This window comes from Coturnix japonica, chromosome 28, assembly GCF_001577835.2.
Source record: "Coturnix japonica isolate 7356 chromosome 28, Coturnix japonica 2.1, whole genome shotgun sequence".
NCBI lineage: Eukaryota > Metazoa > Chordata > Aves > Galliformes > Phasianidae > Coturnix > Coturnix japonica.
In genome coordinates, this window is record NC_029543.1 from 1,130,667 (window position 1) to 1,154,490 (window position 23,824).

The 23,824-nt window shown below is 43.2% G+C and overlaps 1 protein-coding gene and 2 long non-coding RNA genes across 3 annotated transcripts in view; 2 read left to right on the top strand and 1 right to left on the bottom strand.

Annotated features, from left to right (window-relative positions):
* The window catches only part of LOC107325340 (mucin-5AC-like), a 30,821-nt gene that overhangs the window by 6,506 nt on the left and 491 nt on the right, over window positions 1-23,824 (bottom strand). The window contains exons 2-3 of the mRNA XM_015886076.2: window positions 18,684-18,834; window positions 11,619-12,600 (exon numbers count right to left, since the gene is read on the bottom strand). Coding sequence (XP_015741562.2) covers window positions 11,619-12,600; window positions 18,684-18,768 — 1,067 coding nt within the window. The 5' untranslated portion in view covers window positions 18,769-18,834. The remainder of the gene's footprint in view (window positions 1-11,618; window positions 12,601-18,683; window positions 18,835-23,824) is intronic.
* Window positions 1,353-9,896, top strand: LOC116652444. The gene is made up of 2 exons (XR_004305452.1): window positions 1,353-1,478; window positions 9,789-9,896. It is a non-coding gene; the product is annotated as an uncharacterized LOC116652444 (long non-coding RNA).
* LOC107325677 lies at window positions 16,354-18,670 on the top strand. The gene is made up of 3 exons (XR_001559739.2): window positions 16,354-16,696; window positions 17,165-17,841; window positions 18,308-18,670. It is a non-coding gene; the product is annotated as an uncharacterized LOC107325677 (long non-coding RNA).

Here is a 23,824-nt window from a genome sequence, read left to right on the forward strand (position 1 = left end):
CACTGGTCGCTGGGGAGTGATGTACTTGTCAGAGTCTGGAATAGAGCATGATTCTATGGTGGCGTGGCTGGACGCTTCAGTCGACGCTGCACGAAGTGTCTCCTGAGAAGTGGCATGGAGTAGCTTCTGAGGTGGTGAGGAGATGGGCTCACCGTTCCAACGAGTAGACGTGGGGTGTTTTGTGGATTTGAAGTGGTTTCGGGATCTGATGTTCTTACAGGAAGTGCCTTGTTACGTAGGTGAAATGTGCCCTATTGGCTCTTGTGCCCCTATGCAGTGCTCATTTCTTCTGCTTAGCTTGATGTTTGTGTTTGTTGCAAGAAAACTTGTCTTGTTGAATGTAGTTTTCCACAAGAGTTGAATTGTGCATCGAAGTACTACTAGCAGTTGTGGTTTTGGTTCGGTGTTGTGGCCTGGTAGTATATATAGCAGATCTGTATTTTCGTCTTTCTAGACAACTGCACTGGAGTTAAGGAGTTGAGTACATGCTAGACGGGTAATATAGATGTTTGCTGCAAGGGTTAGAGCTGGCTGGAATGTGTCTCTAGCTGCGAAGTGGTCTTCTGAGAAGTGGATGGCGTAATCTTCTGAGGTGGGTTGCAGGAGATAAGCTTGTTCCAAGAGTAAGAGGATGTTTGTGGAGTTGAGGTGGTTGCTGCTGCTAATGTCTCTGCAGGAGTCTACTTAGCATTAAGTAGATGAGCCCATTGGTCTTGAAGTGACTGCCAGTGCCTCGTTCTTGGCTTGGGTTTGTGATGTGTTGTTGGCAAGAGAACTGTCGTTGTTTGATGTTGTTTCACAAGTGTTAATTGTGTAGGGTTAGTGCTAGCAGATGTAGTTTGAGTTTGGTGTTGTGCTGGATAGCAGTGGAGGATGTTTGTCCAGACTGGATGTGAAGGCTGCACTGGTGCTGGGGAATGATGTACTTGTGAGCATAGAAGTAGAAGTTGTTTCTATGGTAGAGGTGGCTGGAGGTGTTGTCCTAGCTGATGAAGTGGTCTCCTGAGAAGTGGATAGAGCAGCTTCTGAGATGGTTCCAGGAGATGGGCTCGTTCCAAGAGTAGACGTGGGTGTTTGTGGATTTGAAGTGATTTCTGATGCTGATGTCTCTACAGGAGTGCTTGTTACCGTAGGTGAAGATGTGCCCATTGCTCCTGTTTGTGACTGCAGTACTCATTTCTTCTTGCTTTGTCTTGATTGTTTGTGTTTGTGCAGAAACTTGTATGTTTGATGTAGTTTCCACAAAAAGTAGATGTGCATGAAGTACTACTAGCAAGTTGTGGTTTGAGTCTGGTGTTGTGGCCTGGGTAGCATGGAGGATTTTTGATCCCAGTATGGATGTGAGGGGATGCACTGGTGCTAGGGCAGTGATGTACTTGTAGCGGTTGAAGTAGAAATTGATTCTATGGTGGAGGTGCTGGGGTGTCGTTCCAGCTGAAGAAGTGGTCTCCTGAGAAGTGGATAGAGTAGCTTCTGAGGTGGTTGGAGGAGATGGGCTCGTTCCAAGAGTAGACGTGGGTGTTTGTGGATTTGAAGTGGTTTCTGCTGCTGATGTCTCTACAGGAGTGCTTGTTACCGTAGTGAAAGATGTGCCCATTGGTCTTGTTGTGACTGCAGTGCTCATTTCTTTCTGCTTTGCTTGATGTTTGTGTTGTTGGCAAGAAATGTACTTGTTGATGTAGTTTCCACAAAGTTGATTGTGCATTGGAAGTACTACTAGCAGTTGTGGTTTGGGTTGGTGTTGTGGCCTTGGTAGTATTTGAGGTTGTATTTTCAGGTCTTTCTAAGACAACTGCACTGGAGTTAAGGAGTGAAGTACTTGTGAGGGTAATAGTAGATGTTGCTGCAAGGGTAGAGCTGGCTGGTGGTGTCACCCCAGCTGCAGAAAGTGGTCTCCTGAGCAGTGGATAGAGTATGTGCTGAGTTGTTGGAGGAGATAAGCTTGTTCCAAGAGTAGAAGAGGATGTTTCTGAAGTTGAGGTGTGTTCTGCTGCTAATGTTCTCTGCAGGAGTGTATTAGCATTATCAGAGATGAGCCCATTGGCTTGAAGTGACTGCAGTGCTCGTTTCCTTCTGCTTGGCTGATGATTTGTTGTTTGTTGGCAAGAGAACTGTAGTGTTGATGTTGTTTTCCTCAAGACTGGATTGTGTAGAGTTAGTGCTAGCTGATGTACTTTGTGTTGGTGTTGTACTCTGGGTAGCAGTGGAGAATGTTTGTCCAGTACTGGATGTGAGAACTGCACTTGTGCTATGGAGTGATGTACTTGTGAGGGCAGGAGTCGAGGATATTGCTATGGTAGCTGTGACTGGTAGTGTTGTTCCTGCTGCAGAAGTGGTCTCCTGAGAAATGGATTGGAGAAGCTTTCTGAAGTGGTTGCTGAGATGGGCTTTGTCTCAAAAGTAGACGTGGTGTTTGTGGATTTGAGGTTGTATCTGTTGTTGTTGCACTGCAGGAGAGCCAGTTAGTGTTTACGTAGATTTGCCATTTGGTCTTTGTTTGTGGACTGCAGAAGCTTGTTTCCTTCGCTTGGATTGATGTTTGTGTTGTTGCAGAGAAATGTACTGTGTTGATGATGTTGTTTCACAGAAGTGATTGTGTACGGGTTAGTGCTAGCAAGATGTAGTTTGGTTGGTGTTGTGGCCTGGGTAGCAGTGGAGGAGTTTCAGTCCAGTACTGGATGTGAGGGCTGCACTGGTGCTGGGGATTGATGTACTTGTGAGGGCAGGAGTCGAGGTTATTGCTATGGTAGAGGTGGCTGGAGGTGTTGTCCCAGCTGCAGAAGTGGTCTCCTGAGCAGAGCTTCCAGTAAGAGGTGATGTGGTAGTGCCTGGTTCGCTTGTCTCAGATGCAATATGTGCTGCTATGCTGATGTTGAAGATGGTGTGAACGGTGTGGTGTTTTGAATAGTGGTTTGTTGATCTGAGCCGAAAGTGCTGTGCTGCCTCTTTGTGATGTACAGCAGTGGATTTTCGGCAGACTGCTGGTTGGTTTCTTGCATGATTGAGGGAGAGTGCTTTGTACAACCCAGGAGCTGATTAGATTGGTATGGAAGTTGGGAAGTGCTCGTAACTTGGTTTCAAAGCAGATGTTGCTGAGGGAGCAGTGCGTGGATGTTTGTATAGCTGTGGTGAAACAGCAGCAGTGGGTTATAGAGGTGAACTCGCAGTGAGTGTTGAAGTGGAGGCTGTAGTTACAGCTGACGTTGAAGCAGTTGTGGTCCCAGCTGCAGAAGTGGTCTCCTGAGCAGTGGATAGAGTATCTGCTGAGGTGGTTGGAGGAGATGGGCTTGTTCCAAGATTAGACCTCTTTGTTTGTGGAGTTGAGGTGGTTGCTGCTACTGATGTCACTGCTGTACTGCTAGTTGGCATTATTGAAGAAGATGTACCAGTTGGTCTTGAAGTGACTTGCTGTGCTCGATTTTTGTGCTTTGGCGTGATGATTGGTGTTGTTGACAGAGAACTGTAGTTGTTGATGTTGTTTCCTCAAGAATAAATTCTGTAGGGTTAATGCTAAGGATATGTGGTTTACAGGTGGGTGTGGCCTGAGTAAGCAGTGGAGGATTTTGTCCCGTACTGGATGTAAGGGCGCACTGGTGGCTGGGGGAAGATGTACTTGTCGATCGGTAGAAGTAGAAATTGTTTCTATGGTAGAGGTGTCTGGAGGTGTTTGTCCCAGCTACCAAGTGGGTCATCCTGAGAACGTGGATTAGATGTAGCTTCTGACGTGGTTGAGGAGATGAGGCTTGTTCATCCAGAGAGAAGAGGATGTTTGTACAGTTGGGGTTGTCTGTTGCTGATGTCACTGCAGGAGTGCCAGTTAGTGTTACAGAAGATGTGGCCAGTGGTCTTGAAGTGACTGAATTGTGCTCGTTTCTTAGTGCTTGGCATGATGTTTGTGGTGTGTTGACAAGGGAACTGTTAGTATGAGATGTGTTCCCCAAGAGTTGATTTGTAGGGTTAGTGCTAGCAGATGTAAGTTTGAGATTTGGTGTTGATTGCCTGGGTAGCAGTGGAGTGTTGTTGTCTCCATTACTGGTTGTGAGGGCTGCGAACTGGTGCTGGGGAATGTGTACTTGTGAGGTTAGAAGGTTGTTACTGGTGAGGTGGCTGGAGGTGTCGTCCCAAGCTGCACGAGTGGTCAATCCTGAGACAGATGGATAGAGTAGCTTCTGAAGGTGGTTTTGAGAGATCGGGCTTGATTGCTTAAAGAGTAATTGGGTGTTTGTGGATTGAGGTGTTGATGCTTGATGTCTCTGGCAGTAGTGCTAGTTGGCAATAGAGAAGAAGACATGCCAGTTGTTCCTGGAGTGACTGAAGTGCTCGTTTCTTGTGCTTGGCTGATGTTTGGTTGTTGCAATGAAAACCTGTAGATTGATGATGTTGATTTTCACAAGAGTTGATTGTGTAGGGTTAGTGCTAGCAGATGTAGTTTGAGTTGGTGTTGTTGCCTGGGTAGCAGTGGATGTTGTTTGTCCATTACTGGATGTGAGGGCTGCGCTGGTGCTGGGGATTGATGTACTTGTGAGGGTAGAAGTTGAGGTTATTGCTGGGGTAGAGGTGGCTGGAGGTGTTGTCTAGATGCAGAAGTTGGTCTCCTGAGCAGGAGCGTTCCAGCTAAAGAACAGGTGATGTGGTGAGTTCTGGTTCGGTGTTCTCGATGCAAATGTGCTGGCTATGTGATTGAAGATGGTAGGATGAACGGTGTGGTGTTCTGATAGTGGTTGTTAGCTGTAGCTGAATGTCTGTGCTGGCTGTGTGGATGTACCAGCAGTGGATGTTTCGGCAGACTGGCTGGGAGGTTTCTTGCATGATTGAGGGAAGAGTGCTTGTCATCCCAGGCTGTTCAGATTGGTATGGAATGGAAGTGCTCGTAACTGTGGTTTCAAAGCAGATGTTGCTGGGCCGTTAGCAGTTGGTGATGTTTGTATAGCTGTGGATAAACAGCAGTCAGTTGTATAGAGGTGAACTCGCAGTGAGTGTTTGAAGTGGAGGCTGTAGTTCAGCTGGACCGTTGAAGCAGTTGTTCCCAGCTAACAGAAGTTGGTCTCCTGAGCAGTGGATAGAGTTATCTGCTGAGGTGGGCTGGAGCAGAGATAAGCTTGTTCCAAGAGTAGAAGAGGAGTGTTGTGAGTTGAGGTAGGTTTGCTGCTGCTTGCGTCACTGCTGCAGTGTAGTTGGCATTAGAGGAAAAGATGTGCAAGTTGGGCGGTTGGAGTGACTGGCAATGCTTGTTTTGTCGATTGGCTGGGATGTTTGTGTTTGTTGGCAAAGACACTGTAGTTGTTGATGGCTTCGTTTCCCACAAGTGCTGGATTTGTGCATTGGAAGTTCTACTAGCAAGAGTAGTTTGGAGTTGGTGTTGTGGCCTGGGTAGCCAGTGAAGGAAGTTTGTCCCCAGTACTGGATGTGAAGGTGCACTGGTGCTGGCGATTGTATGTATTGTGTGTGCGGTAGAAGTAGAAACCTTGTTTCTATGGTGGGAGGTGGCTGTGAGTGTTGTCCAGCTGCAGAAGTGGTCTCCTGGAAGTGGATAGAGTGTTTCTGATCTGGTTGCAGGAGATGGGCTTGTTCCAAGAGTGAAGAGGGATGTTTGTACAGTTGGGGTTGTTTCTTGTTGCTGATGTCACGTGCAGAGTGCCAGTGTGTGTTACAGAAGATTGTGGCCATTGGTCTTGTGTGACTGCTAGTGCTCGTTTCTTCTTGCTTGGCTTGATGTCTGTGTTGTTGACAAGAGAAACTGTAGTGTTGATGGTTGATTTCCTCAAGAATAAATTCTGTAGGGTTACTGCTAGGATATGTGGTTTCAGTTGGTGTTGTGGCCTGGGTAGCAGTGGAGGATGTTGTCCAGTATGATGTGAGGGCTGCACTGGTGCTATGAGTTGACTACTGGTGAGGGTAGAAGTTGTTTCTATGGGAGAGGTGGCTGAAGGTGTTCAGCGCAGCTGCAGAAGTGGGTCTCCTGAGACTTGGATAGAGAGTTTCAGAGGTGCGTTGGAGGAGATGGGCTTGTTCCAGAGTAGACGTGGGTGTTTGTAGAGGCGAGGTGGTTGGTGCTGCTGTTGTCTCTGCAGAAGTGCTAGTTGGCATTAGAGAAAAAGACATGCCAGTTGGTCCTGTGGTGACTGAAGTGCCTCGTTTCTCTGCTTTGGCTGATGTTTTGTGTTGTTGGCTAAGAGAACTGTAGTTTAGATGTTGTTTCCACAAGAGTTGTTGTGCATTGGGAAGTTACTACTAGCAGTTGTGGTTTGCGTTGGTGTTGTGGCCTGGTAGCAGGGAGGATGTTTGATCCAGTACTGGATGGAGGGCTCACTGGTTGCTGGGGATGAATGTACTTGTGAGGCAAGGAGTGGGGTTATTGCTATGGGTAGACGGTGGCCAGATAGTCTTCCCACTGAAGAAGTGGTCTCCTGAAGAAGAATGGATATAGTATCTGCTGAGGTAGGTTGCAGGAATGGGCTTGTTCTAAGGTTGAGGATGTTTGTGGATTTGTGGTGGTTACTGAACTAGCTGAATGTTTCTAGAGTGCTGTAAGCATAGGAAGAAGATGTGCCATTGGTTCTTGCTTGATGAACTGCAAAGCTCCATTTCTTCTGCTTGGCTGATGATTTGTATTGTTGACAAAGAACTTGCAAGTAATGTAGATGTTGGTTTCCACAAAGAAGTTGATGGTGCATAGGAAGATTTACTAGGCAGATGTAAGTTTGAGTTGTGTATGTGCGAGACGGTAGCACGTAGGAAGAATGTTTGTCCGTACTGGATTGTGTGGGATGCACTGTGCTGGGAGTGATTACCTGCAAGGGTAGAGTTGGTTTTCTATGGTAGAGGTGGCTGGAGGTGTCGTCCCAGGCTGCAGAAAGTGGTTCTCCTGGAAATGGATAGAGTAGTTTCTGAGGTGTTGCAGGAGATGGGGCTTGTTCCAAGAGATGAAGAGGGATGTTTTGTTACAGTGGGGTGGTTTCTGTTGCTGTGATCACTGCAGAGTGCCAGTTAGTGTAACAGAAGATGTGGCATTGGTCTTGTTGTGACTGCAGGTGCTCGTTTCGTCGCTTGGATCGATGTTTGTCGTTGTTGACAAGGGAACTGTAGTTGATTTATGTTGTATTCAGAGTAGATTGCTGTGGGGCTAGTGCTAGCAGTTGTTGTTGAGTTGGGTTGTGGCCTGGGGTAGCAGTGAAGATGTTGTCCAGTACTGGATGGTGAGGGTGCACCGGTGCTAGGAGTGATGTACTTGTAGAGGGTAGAGTTGAAGTAATATATACATATGGTAGAGGTGGCTGGAGGTAGATAAATGATACACACACGCATGCAGAAGTAGGAATACATCACATGAGGAACAGAGCTTCCACAGTAAGAACATATAGAAAAAAGTAAATGCCTGTTTCGACTAATGTAACTCAGATGCAAAATGTGCTGTCTGAATGTAAAGATAGAATAAGAAGATAGGTGGTGACACAAAGAGAAAAAAAAAAACAAAAAATAGATTAAAGCAGTGAAATTTGATAGTGTAAATGATTTAATCTTGAGACTGAGTGTCATGTGCTGCCTCTTGTGAATATAACCAAGCATGGGAATGTTCGAAGAGAACAGGGACTGGTGGTGGTTCTTGAATGCTGCGAGGACGGGAGAAGTGAAACATCTAAGATACACAACCACAAGAGCTGATAGACATATAAGGATATGAGATAGAAAGATAGACATGTTAACTGTGTTATCACAGCAGACATAGAATTGCTGGAAAAAAAAAAAGGTAAGCAGTGCGTGAGATGTAAACTGATGTAACTATAATAAATGAAACGCAGAACAAGTGGTGTTAGAGGATAGAACTCGCAGATGAGATGTATGAAAAGATAAGGAGGCGATGTAGTTACAAGTTGACTGTCCTGAAGCAAGATTGTAACGTCCAAAGCTCGCAGAGTTGAGATCTCCTGAAGCAGTGGCAGAAGGAGCAAATACTGAAGGAGTTGAGATGCTTATGTTGATAAAGAGTATAGATGTGGAGGTGTTTTGTGGTTGTGGTGGTTGCTGCTGCCGATTTCTGAAAGGAGGCTAGTTAGCAGAGTAGGAAAATATTTGACATCGTGGTTGTTGTGACTGCGAGAGCTCGTTTCTTTGCTTTTGCTTGGATGATTGTTGTTGTGGCAAGAGAACTGTAGTTGTTGAGTTGTTTCACAAGAGTTGGATTGTGTAGGATAATGCTAGCAGATGTAGTTTGAGTGGTGTTGTGCCCTGGGTAGGCAGTGGAGGATGTTGTCCAGTACTGATGTGAGGGATGCACTGGTGCTGGGGAGAGATGTACTTCTGAGGGTAGAAGATGTTTTCTATGGAAGAGGTGGCTGAAAGGTGTCATCGCAGCTGCAAGAAGTCGAGTCTCCTGAGACTGTGATAGAGTAGTTTCGAGGTGGATTGAGGAGATGGGCATTGTTCTACGAGTGACGGTGGGTGTTTTGAGAGGCGAGGTGGTTGAGTGCTGCTGATGTCTCTGCAGAAGTGCTAGTGGCATAGAGAAAAGACATGCCAGTTGTCCGCTGTGAGGTGACTGAAGTGCTCATTCTTCTGGCTTGGCGTTGAGTTTGTGGTTGTTGGCAAGCAGAAACAGTAGTTGTAGATGTTGTTTCCACAAGATGATTGTGCATTTCGAATACTACTTGGAGTTTGTGGTATGCGTTGGTGTTGTGGCCTGAAAGTCAGCAGTGGAGATGTTTGTCCAGTACGTGCGAATGTGAGGGCTGCACTGGTGCTGGGATTGAGTACTTGTGAGGGCAGGAGTGGAGGGTTCTTATGCTATGGTAGATGTAGCACGGGATGTCTTCCCATCTGAAGAAGTGGTCTCTGAGAAGTGGATAGAGCAGCTTCTAGAGGATTGCGTTGCAGGAAGATGGGCTTGTTCTAAGAGTAGACGTGGGTGTTGGTGGATTATGTGTGTGGTTGCTTGGCTGATTGTTTCTGAAGAGTGGCCTAGTTAGCATAGACGATGGTGCCCATTGGCCTTGTTGTTGACTGCAAAGACTCGTTGTCTGCTGCTTGGCTTGATGTTTGTATGTTTTGACAAGAAGAAAACTGCAGTGTAGATTTTGTTTCCACAAGAGTTTGCATGGTGCATAGAATGTTCTACTAGCAGATGTGGTTTGAGTTAAGTGTTGTTGCCTGGGTTAGCAGTGGAGGATGTTTTGGCCAGTACTTGGATGTTGTGGGATGCACTGGTGCTAGAGGAGTGAGTGTATCCTGCAAGGTAAAGTTGTTTCTATGGTAGATGGTGGCTGGGGTGCGTTCCCCAGCTGCAGAAGTTGTCTCCTGAAAATGGATAAGTAGTTTCTGGAGATGGTAGCAGGAGATGGGCTTGTTCCAAGAGATGAAGAAGATGTCTGTGCAGTTGGAGGTTGTTTTTCTGTGCTGATTCACTGCAGGAGTGCCAGGTTAGTTGTTACAGTAAAAAAAAAAGCGCACCAAATAACAAGATGGCCATCGGTCTTGTTTGACTTGGCAGTGCTCGTTCTTCTGCTTGGATCGATGTTTGTGTTGTTGCAAGGGAACTGTATGTTGATGTTGTTTCCTCAAGAGTAGATTGTGTGGGGTTAGATGCTCAGCAGAGTTGTTTGAGTTGGTGTTGTGCCTGGGTAGCAAGTGAAGACGTTTGCCAGCACTGGATGTCAGGGCTGCACTGGTTGCTAAGGGAGGAGTGATGTACTTTTGAGGGTAGAAGTTGTTTTCCTATTGTAGAGGTGGCTGGAGGTCGTCCCAGCTACCAGAAGTGGTCTCCTGAGACGTGGTAGAAGTAAGTTAATTCTGAGGTGGTTGGAGGAGATGGGCTTGTTCTAAGAGTAGATGTGGGTGTTTGTGGAGGTGAGGTGGTTGATGCTGCTGATGTCTCTGCAGAAGTGCTAGTGGGCATTAGAGAAGAAGACATGCCAGTTGGGCCTGGAGTGACTGAAGTGCTCGTTTCTTGTGCTTGGCTTGATGTTTGTGTTGTTGGCAAGAGAACTGTAGTTGTTGATGTTGTTTCCTCAAGAGTAGATTGTGCATTGGAAGTTCTACTAGCAGATGTAGTTTGACTTGGTGTTGTGGTCTGGGTAGCAGTGGAGGATGTTTGTCCAGTACTGGATGTGAGGGCTGCACTGGTGCTAGAGAGTGATGTACTTGCGAGGGTAGAAGTCGAAGTAGTTTCTATGGTAGAGGTGGCTGGAGGAGTCGTCCCAGCTGCAGAAGTGGTCTCCTGTGAAGTGGATAGAGTAGCTTCTGAGGTGGTTGCTGGAGATGGGCTTGTTTCAAGAGATGAAGAGGATGTTTGTACAGTTGGTGTTTTTTCTGTTGCTGATGTCACTGCAGGAGTGCCAGTCGGCGTTACAGAAGATGTGCCCATTGGTCTTGAAGTGATTGAAGTGCTCGTTTCTTGTGCTTGGCTTGACGTTTGTGTTGACAAGACAAATGTAGTTGATGATGATGTTTCCTCAAGAGATGATTGTGCATTGGAAGTACTAATAGCAGTTGTGGTTTGAGTTGGTGTTGTGGCCTGGGTAGCAGTGGAGGATGTTTGTCCAGTACTGGATGTGAGGGCTGCACTGGTGCTGGGGAGTGATGTACTTGTGAGGGTAGAAGTCGAAGTAGTTTCTATGGTAGAGCTGGCTGGATGTGTCATCCTAGCTGCAGAAGTGGTCTTCTGAGAAGTGGATGGCGTATCTTCTGAGGTGGTTGGAGGAGATAAGCTTGTTCCAAGAGTAGAAGAGGATGTTTGTGGAGTTGAGGTGGTTGCTGCTGCTAATGTCTCTGCAGGAGTGCTACTTAGCATTACAGTAGATGAGCCCATTGGTCTTGAAGTGACTGCAGTGCTCGTTTCTTGTGCTTGGGTTGATGATTGTGTTGTTGGCAAGAGAACTGTAGTTGCTGATGTTGTTTCCTCAAGAGTAGATTGTGCATTGGAAGTACTACTAGCAGTTGTCGTTTGAGTTGGTGTTGTGGCCTGGGTAGCAGTGGAGGATGTTTGTCCAGTACTGGATGTGAGGGATGCACTGGTGCTGGGGAGTGATGTACTTGCGAGGGTAGAAGTAGAAGTAGTTTCTATGGTAGATGTGTCTGGAGGTGTTGTCCCAGCTGCAGAAGTGGTCTCCTGAGAAGTGGATGGAGTAGCTTCTGAGGTGGTTGCAGGAGATGGGCTTGTTCCAAGAGTAGAAGAGGATGTTTGTAGAGTTGGGGTTGTTTCTGTTGCTGATGTCACTGCAGGAGTGCCAGTCAGTATTACAGAAGATGTGGCCATTGGTCTTGTTGTGACTGCAGTGCTCGTTTCTTCTGCTTGGCTTGATGTTTGTGTTGTTGGCAAGAGAACTGTAGTTGTTGATGTTGTTTCCACAAGAGTTGATTGTGCATTGGAAGTACTACTAGCAGTTGTGGTTTGGGTTGGTGTTGTGGCCTGGGTAGCAGTGGAGGATGTTTGTCCAGTACTGGATGTGAGGGATGCCCTTGTGCTAGGGAGTGATGTACTTGTGTGGGTAGAAGTAGAAATTGTTTCTATGGTAGATGTGTCTGGAGGTGTTGTCCCAGCTGCAGAAGTGGTCTCCTGAGAAGTGGGTAGATGAGCTTCTGAGATGGTTGCAGGAGATGGGCTTATTCCAAGAGTAGTAGAGGATGTTTGTAGAGTTGGGGTTGTTTCTGTTGCTGATGTCACTGCAGGAGTGCCAGTTAGTGTTACAGAAGATGTGGCCAGTGGTCTTGTTGTGACTGCAGTGCTCGTTTCTTCTGCTTGGCTTGATGTCTGTGTTGTTGACAAGAGAACTGTAGTTGTTGCTGTTGTTTCCTCAAGAATAAATTCTGTAGGGTTAATGCTAGGATATGTGGTTTCAGTTGGTGTTGTGGCCTGGGTAGCAGTGGAGGATGTTTGTCCAGTACTGGATGTCAGGGCTGCACTGGTGCTAGGGAGTGATGTACTTGTGAGGGTAGAAGTTGTTTCTATGGTAGAGGTGGCTGGAGGTGTCGTCCCAGCTGCAGAAGTGGTCTCCTGAGACGTGGATAGAGTAGTTTCTGAGGTGGTTGGAGGAGATGGGCTTGTTCTAAGAGTAGAAGTGGGTGTTTGTGGAGGTGAGGTGGTTGATGCTGCTGTTGTCTCTGCAGAAGTGCTAGTGGGCATTACTGTAGATGAGCCCATTGGTCTTGAAGTGACTGCAGAGCTTGTTTCTTGTGCTTGGGTTGATGGTTGTGTTGTTGGCAAGAGAACTGTAGTTGATGATGTTGTTCCCTCAAGTGTAGATTGTGCATGGGAAGCACTACTAGCAGTTGTGGTTTGAGTTGGTGTTGTGGCCTGGGTAGCAGTGGAGGATGTTTGTCCAGTACTGGATGTAAGGTCTGCACTGGTGCTGGGGATTGATGTACTTGTGAGGGTAGAAGTAGATGTTGTTTCTATGGTAGATGCGTCTAGAGGTGTCGTCCCAGCTGCAGAAGTGGTCTCCTGAGCTGTGGTTTTAGGAAGAGTTGTTGTGGTTGTGCCCGATTCGCTTGTCTCATATGTAGCTGTAGACTGATTTCGAATGGAAGAGCTCATAGTTATATTTTCACGTGCTGATGGTTCCTGGGCAGTAGTTGTCGATGTTTGTGTTTCTGCTGCACTTCTTAATTCTGTTTTTAAAAACATGAATTTGGAAATTTTTACATTAAATTTACTCAGAATTGAAGGGATCTTAATTATGTTCCTTGTTCCCATCATGTATATTCTTTTGGTTTTTTGCGTGCTATTTTGTAACTGAGTTACAGAATGCTCGTTTTCTTCTATTCAGTTCTGCTTTGATTTCAAGAATACCAGAGCTTGTCCTCCAGCCTCCTTAGGCTTATAAGCTGTGAGTCTGCCCAAACTACAAGCTTTACTTTCTCAGTGCATTTCTGCGCTAAGCAACCTAATTATTGGTACTTCTTTTCATGTCTAAGCATAAATCAAACCATTGCTCTTTCCCCTTGTGCAAAAATTAGTCCCTGCTTTTTCCTTATTTCTTTGTCATTGTTCTTATTTTTTTGGTTTTAAATTCATTCAAGTGCGACTTTTGCATTTTTGATCATGAGAGGACTCAAGGGATTATAGTATATTAAATACTGTATGTTTACAATAAGGCTTAAAGCAAACAAACAAGATACCTTGAATGTTCATTGGAGGAGTCAATGATGGTAAATTCTGTTATTAGAATTATGCAGATCATATAAACTTTAGGAATACCTTTGCTACTATAATGCACAATAATTATTTATGTTTTTATTTGTTTATTGAATCATAGAGCCACCAAAGTTGGAAAAGACCTCCATGTTCATATAGACCAACCATACATCTTACAATTTGTTTGCTGGCTAAGCAGCTCCTGGCAGAAAGGTGCAGTGTTTCAGAGAGATGCATTAAATTAGTACACGAACCCGCAAATTGGAAGCACAGTATATTGATTTAAGATTAATTGGATGAGTTAATAATCTAGCTGTACCATTGCATACACTTGAAATATTAAAATGAAATTGCAGACTTATAGAACTAAGGACGTTACCCATCCTTCCACTGGAGCACTATTTAGAAAGAACTCACCAAATCATCCAAATCTCATCATATGGGTGCTGCAATACATCATGGATTTTCTGGTCCCAGTCAGGAATTTACAGGGTGTCAGAAATTTTTAAACCTAAGCTGAGTTTTTTTGCTATCCAGTGAGAAAAGAAGAGTATTTTCATATCAACTGGCACAATGCTGCCCCTTTTAATTGTGGCTTCGGGCTGAAATCCTTCTACAGATTTCTACACATGAGCTAAGATGAAAATAACCAAAAGACTACCGGGAAAAGTCAAAAGTAACACAATTTTCATATATGAAAATATATGAAATATATGTATATTTTCATCTTTGAAGCTTGCATCACTTGAAGCTATGTGAAGTTTCCGTGTTTCCCATCTGCTTCACAATCAAAAGTCTTAATTCTCTTTATCATTAAACAAATATTAATTAGGATATCGGTTGTTTGAATAAAAGGATTTTATATATTTTTACAAATTTGTTTAAAACTTATTCTCCATTCACTTCTGCTGAATATATTTGCTTGGATGGCTCTGAAAGTCATTGGCACTTAAAGTCCTGAGTGTTTCAGTTGTTTTAGAGAATGACATTTATACTCATTTGAGTAGCCACTGAAGCCACAGAGCTTCTTTTCTCTATAGAGATCAAACAGCTCAAACTGGATTTTAAACAAAAACTTTTTAATGGTTCAGAATTTTAAATCCACTGACAAAGCTAATTCTCATTTTATAGGAAATACTGTTTCAGTGACCTGGGAAATCCAGAGCTTCAGACCTTGCACCATTTTGTTGCCACTGAAACTTTCATTCATTATTTTCAGATGCCACTTTATCACCACTTTTATGGGAAGAAAAAAAATAAAATAAAATCTGAAAATACAGCATTTTCTAATTATTTGGTTATTTTCTAGAATCATCTGGAGTATTCTTCCCTCTTTCTATAAATTAAAAAACAATTTATCATGCTTATCACATCTTCTCATTCTTTAATAATACAGAGGAAATTAATTCTGGTTTCCTAGAACCAGCCATAAAAACCTGTTCTGGAATTTGCTAAATAAAATTAAATCTGTACCTTTCCATTTATACTCTTCACCAGTGGTGGATAATCATGTATTCCTATCCATTCTTTTCTATTTCTACATGATGAAAAATTGCATGCTAAATGATGACAAGGCAACGAGCACAATAAGCATGCCACTTAGAAAATTGTGTGGCAAAGGTATTTTCCCTTTCTTTATATTTCTGAGTAAACTGACAGTATTGCTGAAGTACTTACACAGACACAAGTGCAGCATTTTATCCTTGGTTACAGGTTTTAGTGTTAGTAATTTCATTTTAAAGTACGTTGACCTTTACAGTAATCAGTGAGAAAGTTTTTCAGAGTAGTACATAGCTAAACTTACCTGAAAAGCAGCAAAATGCGAGGATAAGGTATATAAACTTATACCAAAATAAATTTGTTGTCCAATCCATCTTTTTTTTTAGGCTGTGGTTTCACCAGATGAGTCCAATCCCTTCAGTATCTGCTCTGCTCTTAGCAAGGTAGAAATAGCTCTTGCAAGGAAGGGAAGAAGATGAGTCTGATGGTCAAGGTGCAATGTTCTTAAACTTAAGCACCTTGCATAATGCCAGTGCTTTGTTGAGGGTTTGGTGAGTGACACACCTGCTTGCGCCTTACAGCCCAAGGATTTTAAAATTAGAATGTGGTACTTTCCCTCTAGGTAAGGAAATAAGAAGCTCCCTGTTTGAAAAGGTCAGTGTGCATTTATCTGAGCATGAAATAATCAGGAATGGATACTCGTTTACACCCTTAAGAAGGCCATAATCACACATTCATCTCTTAGATATTTAAGTTCGGGGTGGATACGCAACAGAAAGGAAGACTTTCAATCAGTAGTTTTGCTGGGCTCTCTGTTTCAGCAGTCCAATTTCTTTCATAGATGAGAAAATCTCTCTTGGTGGTGTTTTGTGAATCGCTGTGTACTAAACAGCTTGATTGCTAAGAAAAAGCCCATTAGCCTCATCCTTCCTAGCTGAATCGTATGGATTCTTTGGGGCCAAGATTGTTTCTCACTGCTATAACTGCAAGCAAACAACTCTACACAGCCTCAGTCATCCCCTGAAATATTTACCCTTGCATCTGAATGAGAAAATAAACAAAAGGATTCAGGAGGTTTAGATGACTGGCTTCCATGTGCATGAATCGAGAACATATAAAAAAGCTTGTTGGACCATTGACAATATTGAAGGAGTTTGACATAAGTTTTGTGCCTGATGATTTCTTGATTATGATTTATCTATGAAGGGCATGGAAGTCTACAGGTATAATTTACACCACAGACTTTGTTTGGCTTGGAGTTCCTTCATCCCTTAATTTCCATCCTCATTCACTTTTTCTGTTTCCTTTCTTTCACCATTTTTCCAAAATTGAAATTTCTTTTCCAAGATGGATGCAGAAATAGCTGGTCATGGTCTGTATTTTCCATTATATTCTAGTGAACAGTTATTATACGGTGTTTTGACTAGGGGAAGGGCCAACAACTTTTTCATGCCTTCTTCCTGGTGGACAGGCTTTGTTTCTAACTCAGTTTTAGGTGTAGAGTGTCAATTTGTCAACAGCAATCCAGACTGGGGGGGGGGTGGAATTTTCAACTGGCCATTCCTATAGAAAGATGGATGTTTGGTCTGGCATGTCTCTAGCATGCAGTTAGAGTTTAACACCTACTTTGTAAGTATTAATAGTGTGTTTTATTAGATTTAAAAAATCATGTTAAATTTTCTCTGTTGTACAAAGTGCTGGATATAATGTTGCCTTGAATATCCATGTTTTTTTCTGTAAATATTTGAGGCAACGTACTTTAAAGATGGCCTTTAAATGGATAATGAAATGATAAACACTGGTTAGTATGTTTATGACAAAACTAAAGTAAATTCAGTTGTCCTACTTGAATAACTTAATAATTATTGCTCATATAAACATTATATTTCTGTAAAAGGCAGTTTCCATTTGTTTACGTGACACAAAGACTCTCTTAATTCCTTGGTGTGCACAGGTTGTATAACATATAAAGATCATCAGTTCCTCCCAAAGTTTCTGAAATTGCGGTAACTACAATATGTCATGGTCCAAGGGACTGACGTGTGTGTTCTGCATTGTGCAAGCAGTTAGGTAAGCTGAACGCCTGTCCTTGACCTTTCCTTCAAGTGTTAGTAAGGGGGAAGCAATGTGTGATTCACAACTCACTTCTGCTTGATGGCTGTCTTTATTATGAGTTTTGTTTTGTCTGTATGCATAAAATTTAAAGCATGGGAGGAAAAAAAAAAAAGGTGTTCCCTGTATTTTAGAAAGCTGGAGAGAAGGAGAGAGGCAGCATGAAAGAGAAAGGTGAAAAATAAAATTGAAGGAAACCAGCTTTGCAACTCATTCTGAAAATATATACAAATATATGTGTAGATGTGGTCTTTAGGATCATGGTTAGTGGGCAATATTGGTGGCAAGTGGATAGTTGGACTGGATGATCTTAAAGGTCTTTCCAACGTTTATGATTCTATATATCAACCTATCTGCCAGATATATATATACATATATATATATATTTCACTTTAAATATCCAGATAACTCTGCTTATTGTTTCAGTTTTCAGCATCAGAATCCTACATGGGAGAGCAATGGAGGGATGTGTGCTAACAGGTAGATCTCATACTTCTACAAAGTAAAGAACTTGCAATCAAAATACACTCATGGAAACAGATCCAATCAGAAACAACTCTGTGATTTAAAGGCAATATTTGCTACACAGCATGACTTTAACTCCCATTAAAAGAAGAAAACAATGAAAAAGGTAAGTTTCCATAAGGTTTCTGTAGTAGTATTCACCCAAGGCAGCATCTTGACTCATCCAGTTGTTTGTACCTGCAGGGAGGGAGCACCTACCTGTGTACACGTAAATGAAAGTGAAGGTCTGACTAGCCTGGAAAGAATGAAGAGCCTTTTGAAAGGCTCATGGTTATTTGGTTTTGAAGCCTGACGTTTTGACTAGGGGTGAACTTCCTTATGAGAGCTTCGGTTCTCAAACAGAATTAATTCCTGCACTTCTGCTGAGGCGGCAAAGAAAAACTTCATTGGGAAACATGAGTACTTCTCTAAGTCACTTGGAACAGAATTCATAACAAATGTCATTCTTTGACTGTCCTGTGTTAATGAGCACTCCATAAAGTACACTGCTTGATTGATCGGGTTTCAGCGGTCTGTTTGTAAACGACTACTTCCTTCTGCTGGCATTAATGAAGAATTGCACTTTCAACACACACCAGGTAAGAGCTGTGGATGGAAGTGGCTTCCTCTTGTTCTATACTATTTTGTTTCCATTTGCTTCTGGATTAGGACATCATTCAACTGCAGATCTCCACCCAACATCTCTGAGCTGAGATAACAACAGCTCTGGCCCAAGTGCTGCTTCAAAGCAACACAAGGACATGGTGCCCAGATGGGCCCTTAAGACCACATGCTCCTCTTAGCCCTGCATGGCAACCAACAACCATTCCATAGCACAAAGAAAACTTTTAAGGCATTAACAGTCGTATACGATGGCAATTTGTGCGTTGGTTGGCTTAAAATGTTCATTCAATGGTCAGTGGATGTGTACCAGTTTTAAATGACAACCCTCTGGATTCCTGCAGCAATTATACAGGCACAAGCTACAGCCCTGTGTGATGGATATTGAAAACCCCCTTTTTCTTTCCCCCCTTAATCAGAATATCTTTTTATACTATGAATTAGGTTTGTGTTCCCAGACCTGACTGGAAATTTACCTTTTGGTGTTTGCACTGTGCTGAACCAGACTGGGGCTCTGCATGCAGAAATGTTTTCCCTCTCATGTGCTGAACTCAGCTAGGAGGATACCTGCAGTCTGGAGGTAAAATCACAGAACATGCTGGAAACAGCTTTTCTCTATTTACTCAGGTAGAGGAAATTAGGCACAAACCCATCAAAAGTGCTCAAAAGTCACTCACTGAATTATAACCAGAACTTGGATCTTGTTGCTACCCAAACTGAGACACATACACCACTTTCTTTTAAAAACCTTCCCCTTCCATCACACAAGAGTTACAGTTCCCCTGGAGCACTGCATGAAATAACACAGGGTGCATCCTACCTGATGTGCACGTGTTGAGATAAAATGCCGAGACTACGAATGCAGCTTTTACAAAGCATTGCACTGAGCGATGTTTCCAGTTCATTTTGTTGCCTTGAGACCACTTGTCTGCATGAGAGACTGCTCCAGGCTCCTTGCAACTCTGCTACCTCTGCAAGCAAATTGCAAATGTTATGGAAGTAACTCAGGTAATGCAAGCACGTTGCTCTGTTAGTTGAGCTGCTGACACACCTTAAAGTCCTGCTTGGTTTAAGAAGCCTGTTGTTATCTGGGCAAGAGGGTTGTGGACCCAAAGTGTTGATTTATGGTTACAAAAATGCAGTTATGTTTGTGAATCCATTTAAAGGTTTCATGAGGACTGCTGGCAAAGCCTTTGTATGTAAAAAATGGGTTGTGGGAAGAGCGGTGTAAAAGCAGTTGAATTTAAAAGGAGAAAAGAAAAGGGAGGAGGAGGGGAAGAAAGAAAGAAAGTATGGAAGTAAATGTGAAGTTTACATATCAGTCTGGGAACAGGACAGTTCTTAAAATGCAAACATTGCCATCATTGAATCAGAAAATGAGTCTAGGAATCCCAGCTGCCTGGACTTCAGAGCCAGAGGGGGACTCTGTGTGTGTGCTAAGAGAAACAGGATGGGGTCCCTACTGTGACTTGTGAGAACCACTAGAGGCCATCCTATACCTCATAAAGCAGCTTTGCAGGTACAAATAAAGAGCAACAGCGAGGATTTGTAAAAGGCTGGTCAAAAACCAGATATTTGTAAAGCATTTTGTTTCTGGGCTGGTTGTTCTTTGCTTGAACTATGTGAGGTTGGTGTGTTTTCTCTGAAGCAGCTGCTATGGGTGGCATAAAGGGCTCTGTGCTGCATGAGGCTGTGTTTCCAGTAGTGGTATCAGTCCGGTGGCCTTTTAGTTACAGCTGGTATTGCTGCAGATTCATGGCAGAGTATTGGAACTCTTGTTGTTCAACCAACCCGTTTTGTCTTTCTGTTTAACATCGGATTAAATTCTGTATTGAATCTCTTCCTCCTCTTGGAAGCTGCCAATGGGCTGAGGTCAAGCAGCTCATGTTGGGGTGTGAAGGAGGCAAAGGCAAAGCTAAAGCAGTGCAGTCCTTCCATGTCTTCCCTCCTAGCAACACATAACACACAAAAAGCCTTTGTAGTGGGAGTGGAGGGAGAGGTCAGCCCTTGTCAGCATGCATCAATAAAACACAAGGTATTTGGGCTTTGTTGGAGCAATGCAGAGTGAGGGGGGCAAACATTTACTGTAGGGCAAGAGCAACGAGGAACCAGAGCTCAGTCTACCAATGTTTTACCAAGTAAAACATCCATGTTTTACTTCCACGAGGCTTCCGTACCTGCCCCATTAAACATCTGAACATCTTCAGAGCACTCTGCTAAAAGCATCCGTTTTAAATTAAGACCTTCCTGGAGATTTTATAATTAATAAGTGAGAAACTGAGATTTACAGAGAGGAGGTAATTCATAGGGCAGCGGGCTCCCCTAAGTGTATTTAACATACGCTTTTATTTAGCTGAAGGCAAAACAGACCTGACAGAAAAATAAGTCCTCATTATAGAGAAGACACAAGTCCTGTAGTACGGTGGCAGTGGGACGAGTTGGAGCTTTAAATACCAACCTGTGCCTGAAGGCAGAGTGCCAAGGTACAACTTGTCGACACGCATGCTGCAGCCGAGCAGGCTGATTTTCACACCACCCCCTGCAACAGGCTCCATGTTTGAAGTCTTTTTTGAGAATTCGGGGTATAAATGTAGGTCTTGGTGGATTTTTCTCTTTGGAAGAAATAGAATGTGGGAGAGCAAAGGTTTGCTTGCTTGTAAAAGCTCAGTGTAGACTATAGCATTGCAATCATACAAGTGGGGGTGCTGGCTTTTTGTAAGTGCCACCTTTTGTTCTAAAATATATAATTCTTTTCATTTATTCAGCATCATAATTTCTGTCATATGGAGTTTGTTAGGTTTTTTTAATGGCACTTTTCTTCCTGATTGAATCATTAACCTTGACATCTTTTGTATATACACTTTGTCTACTGAGTTACAGCAGCACGGCTCAAAATGCAGGCTGTCATTTGTGACATCAACATGTATCTTAGCAAAGTGCATCCTTCCATTCCATTACAATGAAATATAAAATACCAGGTTGTAAGAGCTGATGCAATGCCATCTCCAGGATGATTCTATCCCTGATAGGAACACAGTGGAATATTCAGGTTTGATCTGTGACAGAGTTCAAGCAAAGGTTGGGATGTTCTATATTGGTAGGGGAGTCTGCTTCATGCAAGAGTGTTGTCATTAGGTCCAAACATGGCCCATTCTGCTCAGAGTTATTAAGGAGATTTTGGAGGTGAATTCTTCTACAATCTCTTGTACACATAAATTTAGATGAAATTACTGATTTCCATATACTTGATGTTATTTTTGCAGCTTTTACAAAGGAAATAATGCAAACTAGGGCTAAAAGGTAACAGCGTAACTTCTAAGTCTTGCATAAGGAAGAATACAGTTGGAAAAAGTGCTGCTTTGTGACTGCTATGGTGAGAACTACCTGCCTTAACTTCCTTATGTCTTGGCATTTAGCAGAATTGAATTAATAAACATCTGTTTCAGGACACATGTCCAGCTTGTAAGGATGATTTATTGCAACATCTATTTGTTTTCATCTCCTCCCATGAAAGTCCAGTTCTCACTGGGTAGTGAATAATAGCGGTGTTGTTTCCAGGGGCATCAACCCGGCAGAGCAACGTTCTCTCTCCAATGGGAAGGGGAGCACTCAGCACCACCCAGTTGTCTCACAGTGGTGGCAAAGGTTTTCTGCTCAGGGTATGGGCATCATGACTATATAAATCCAAAGAACATCATTTCTTTGAGAAGCTTAAAAATGGCTTCATTTGAGATAATTCTTTGCTTAACTTGCTGTATGGAGTAAGTTGGGATATCAAGGCTGCCCTTGGTTGGTTCCAGGATTGGTGATCAGCAGCCAAGACTCGTAAAGTGCTTGTAGACATGAACTCAGTGTATGGCAACGTCACATAGATGTTTGGGGGATATGCATGAAATATCAAGCAGCAAAACCCAGTAATGTAGACATTTCTCCTATTAGATGTTCTGACTTAAATCTTCCTGCAATATCTAGAATTTCTATGTGTGCTGGAATGAAAGCACGAGGTTTATTTCTTAGAGGGATGTGTGCATCTGTTGATTGCTCATTAACACAAACGCCATCCACAAACAATAGCTCAGCTGTGAAAACAAAACAAAACTGCTCTCGACAAAGAAAAGTTTGCGTTTTGAAGGGGAAGAAAGTAACCATCACCAAACTGCAATGTTATAAATTCCAATACTTGTCCCCCATTAAGCTCCCATCGAATCATGCTGTTACTTCGTTGTTCTGGCTCTGATGCAGGATCACGAGGCTCTGGGAAAGAAGCTGCTCCTGCAGATTTTTAAGTAGATGAGAAATAGCCTGTTGTCTGTCCTGGTGTTAACAAATTGTTGGAGATGTTTCTTCCCCTCACCAAGGGCCAGCTCAGCAGCCACCGCTGCTGTGTTGTGCAATGCAGATGGAAGGCAGAGAGGTGCGCAGACCTCCCTGGCTACTCAGTGCCTTTGAGGTCAGCAGGGAAAGGATCCAAGATTGCAATGAGTTTTGCTGGTGTCACCAGCTAAGTAATGCAGATAAATAATGACATTTTGCCAGAGAGTGTTTAGACCCAACAAGGGCCAATTTAGCCAGAGGCAAAGACTGTTCCTTGAACTCCTTTGGGCCATGTCTTTGCACACATAGATGTACTTCCTAGTGAGTGTGCTTCTGATTATACTAATTTCCCTTCCCTTTAGTGCTGTTATCTGCTCTGGAGTAGGAAGTATTTAAATATGCTACTTTGTGAAGTCCTTATAGAAGAATAGAATTAAGGCAAATTGGGTTAACATGAATGGTCATTATAGCAGCTGTGCAGATGCAAGATCTGCATCATATGCTCTTCTCTCTTGGAAGGGGACCTGAGTTCTCTTCTGAGGTTTAGGATGCTTGGGAAAGGAGCAAAACAACTTTGAACCTTCTCCAACAAGTTGATGGACCCTCATCCCTTAGTTTTGGGGGAAAAGAAGGGAAGGGGAAGGTCAGTAACATAACAAACCGTCTTTTCCTTCCTCAGATCTGGAGGGTTTGGTGCAGTCCCAAGTGCAGATTTTTTTTTCTCTTAATGCTCCAGTGCTCATCCTGAGGTCAGAGGAGTTATGTGACTAATTCAGTGACCAATTACTAAGAGATTTTATAGCAAAGGAAACAATGGAAGGATTAGGAATCTTTTGTTATCTGGCTTCCTTATTCATCTCTGGTCCTTTGGCTGTTTCTGGGCTTAGGTGAACTCATTTCAGGGTGGAACAAGGCTGGGAAAAGCAAGCTAGAGGTTAGTAGGCTTGTGCTATCTGGGAATTGTTTTTTCTCCTTTGTCAGAGCATGATTTCTTTAGCCTGGAGGGATGGGCTAAATTAAGAAAGAATTTGAGAATCCCTTTGGTTTCCTTTCTAACCTAGTATCTCCAAGTAGAGCATCACGGTTCCCCCAGCATTAGACCTTTGGATAGAAAACATCCTTTTGCTTTGTGCTTTGACAACACAACCTCATGAAGCTGTCAGGTTTGGTGTCTGGAAGATGCTCCTGTCAGCATCTGAGGAGCAAGGAAATATCAGGGGGACTTTCTTGGAGACTTGGCTGAAGGCAATGGACTTCCAAAGCTTCCTCAGTTCATCTGCTTTAGGTTCTGGGAATGCCACCAAGGTCTTTGCAGCAGCGTGGCACTGGGGGTCCTTTGGTATCTCCATCCCAATACATGAAATATATCCTCTTTAAGAGTCTATGTCACTTTTATTTCAGATTTAATTACATTACAGCAATAATGATTTTAGTAGCGTGGCACTTTACAGAGTGCTAATGGCAAACCTTGACTTACTGATTTCAAGTAACTATTTGAAAAATCTACTTCTAGATATTTCCATGCAACTTTTCAACATTTATTCACACAAAGATCAGCCCATCAGAAAACAATGATGCCTTTTCCCACAGCGTTGCAGGCAGTGCCCTTATTTCCTGGTAGTTAAATCGCTGATTGACAAAAAGTGG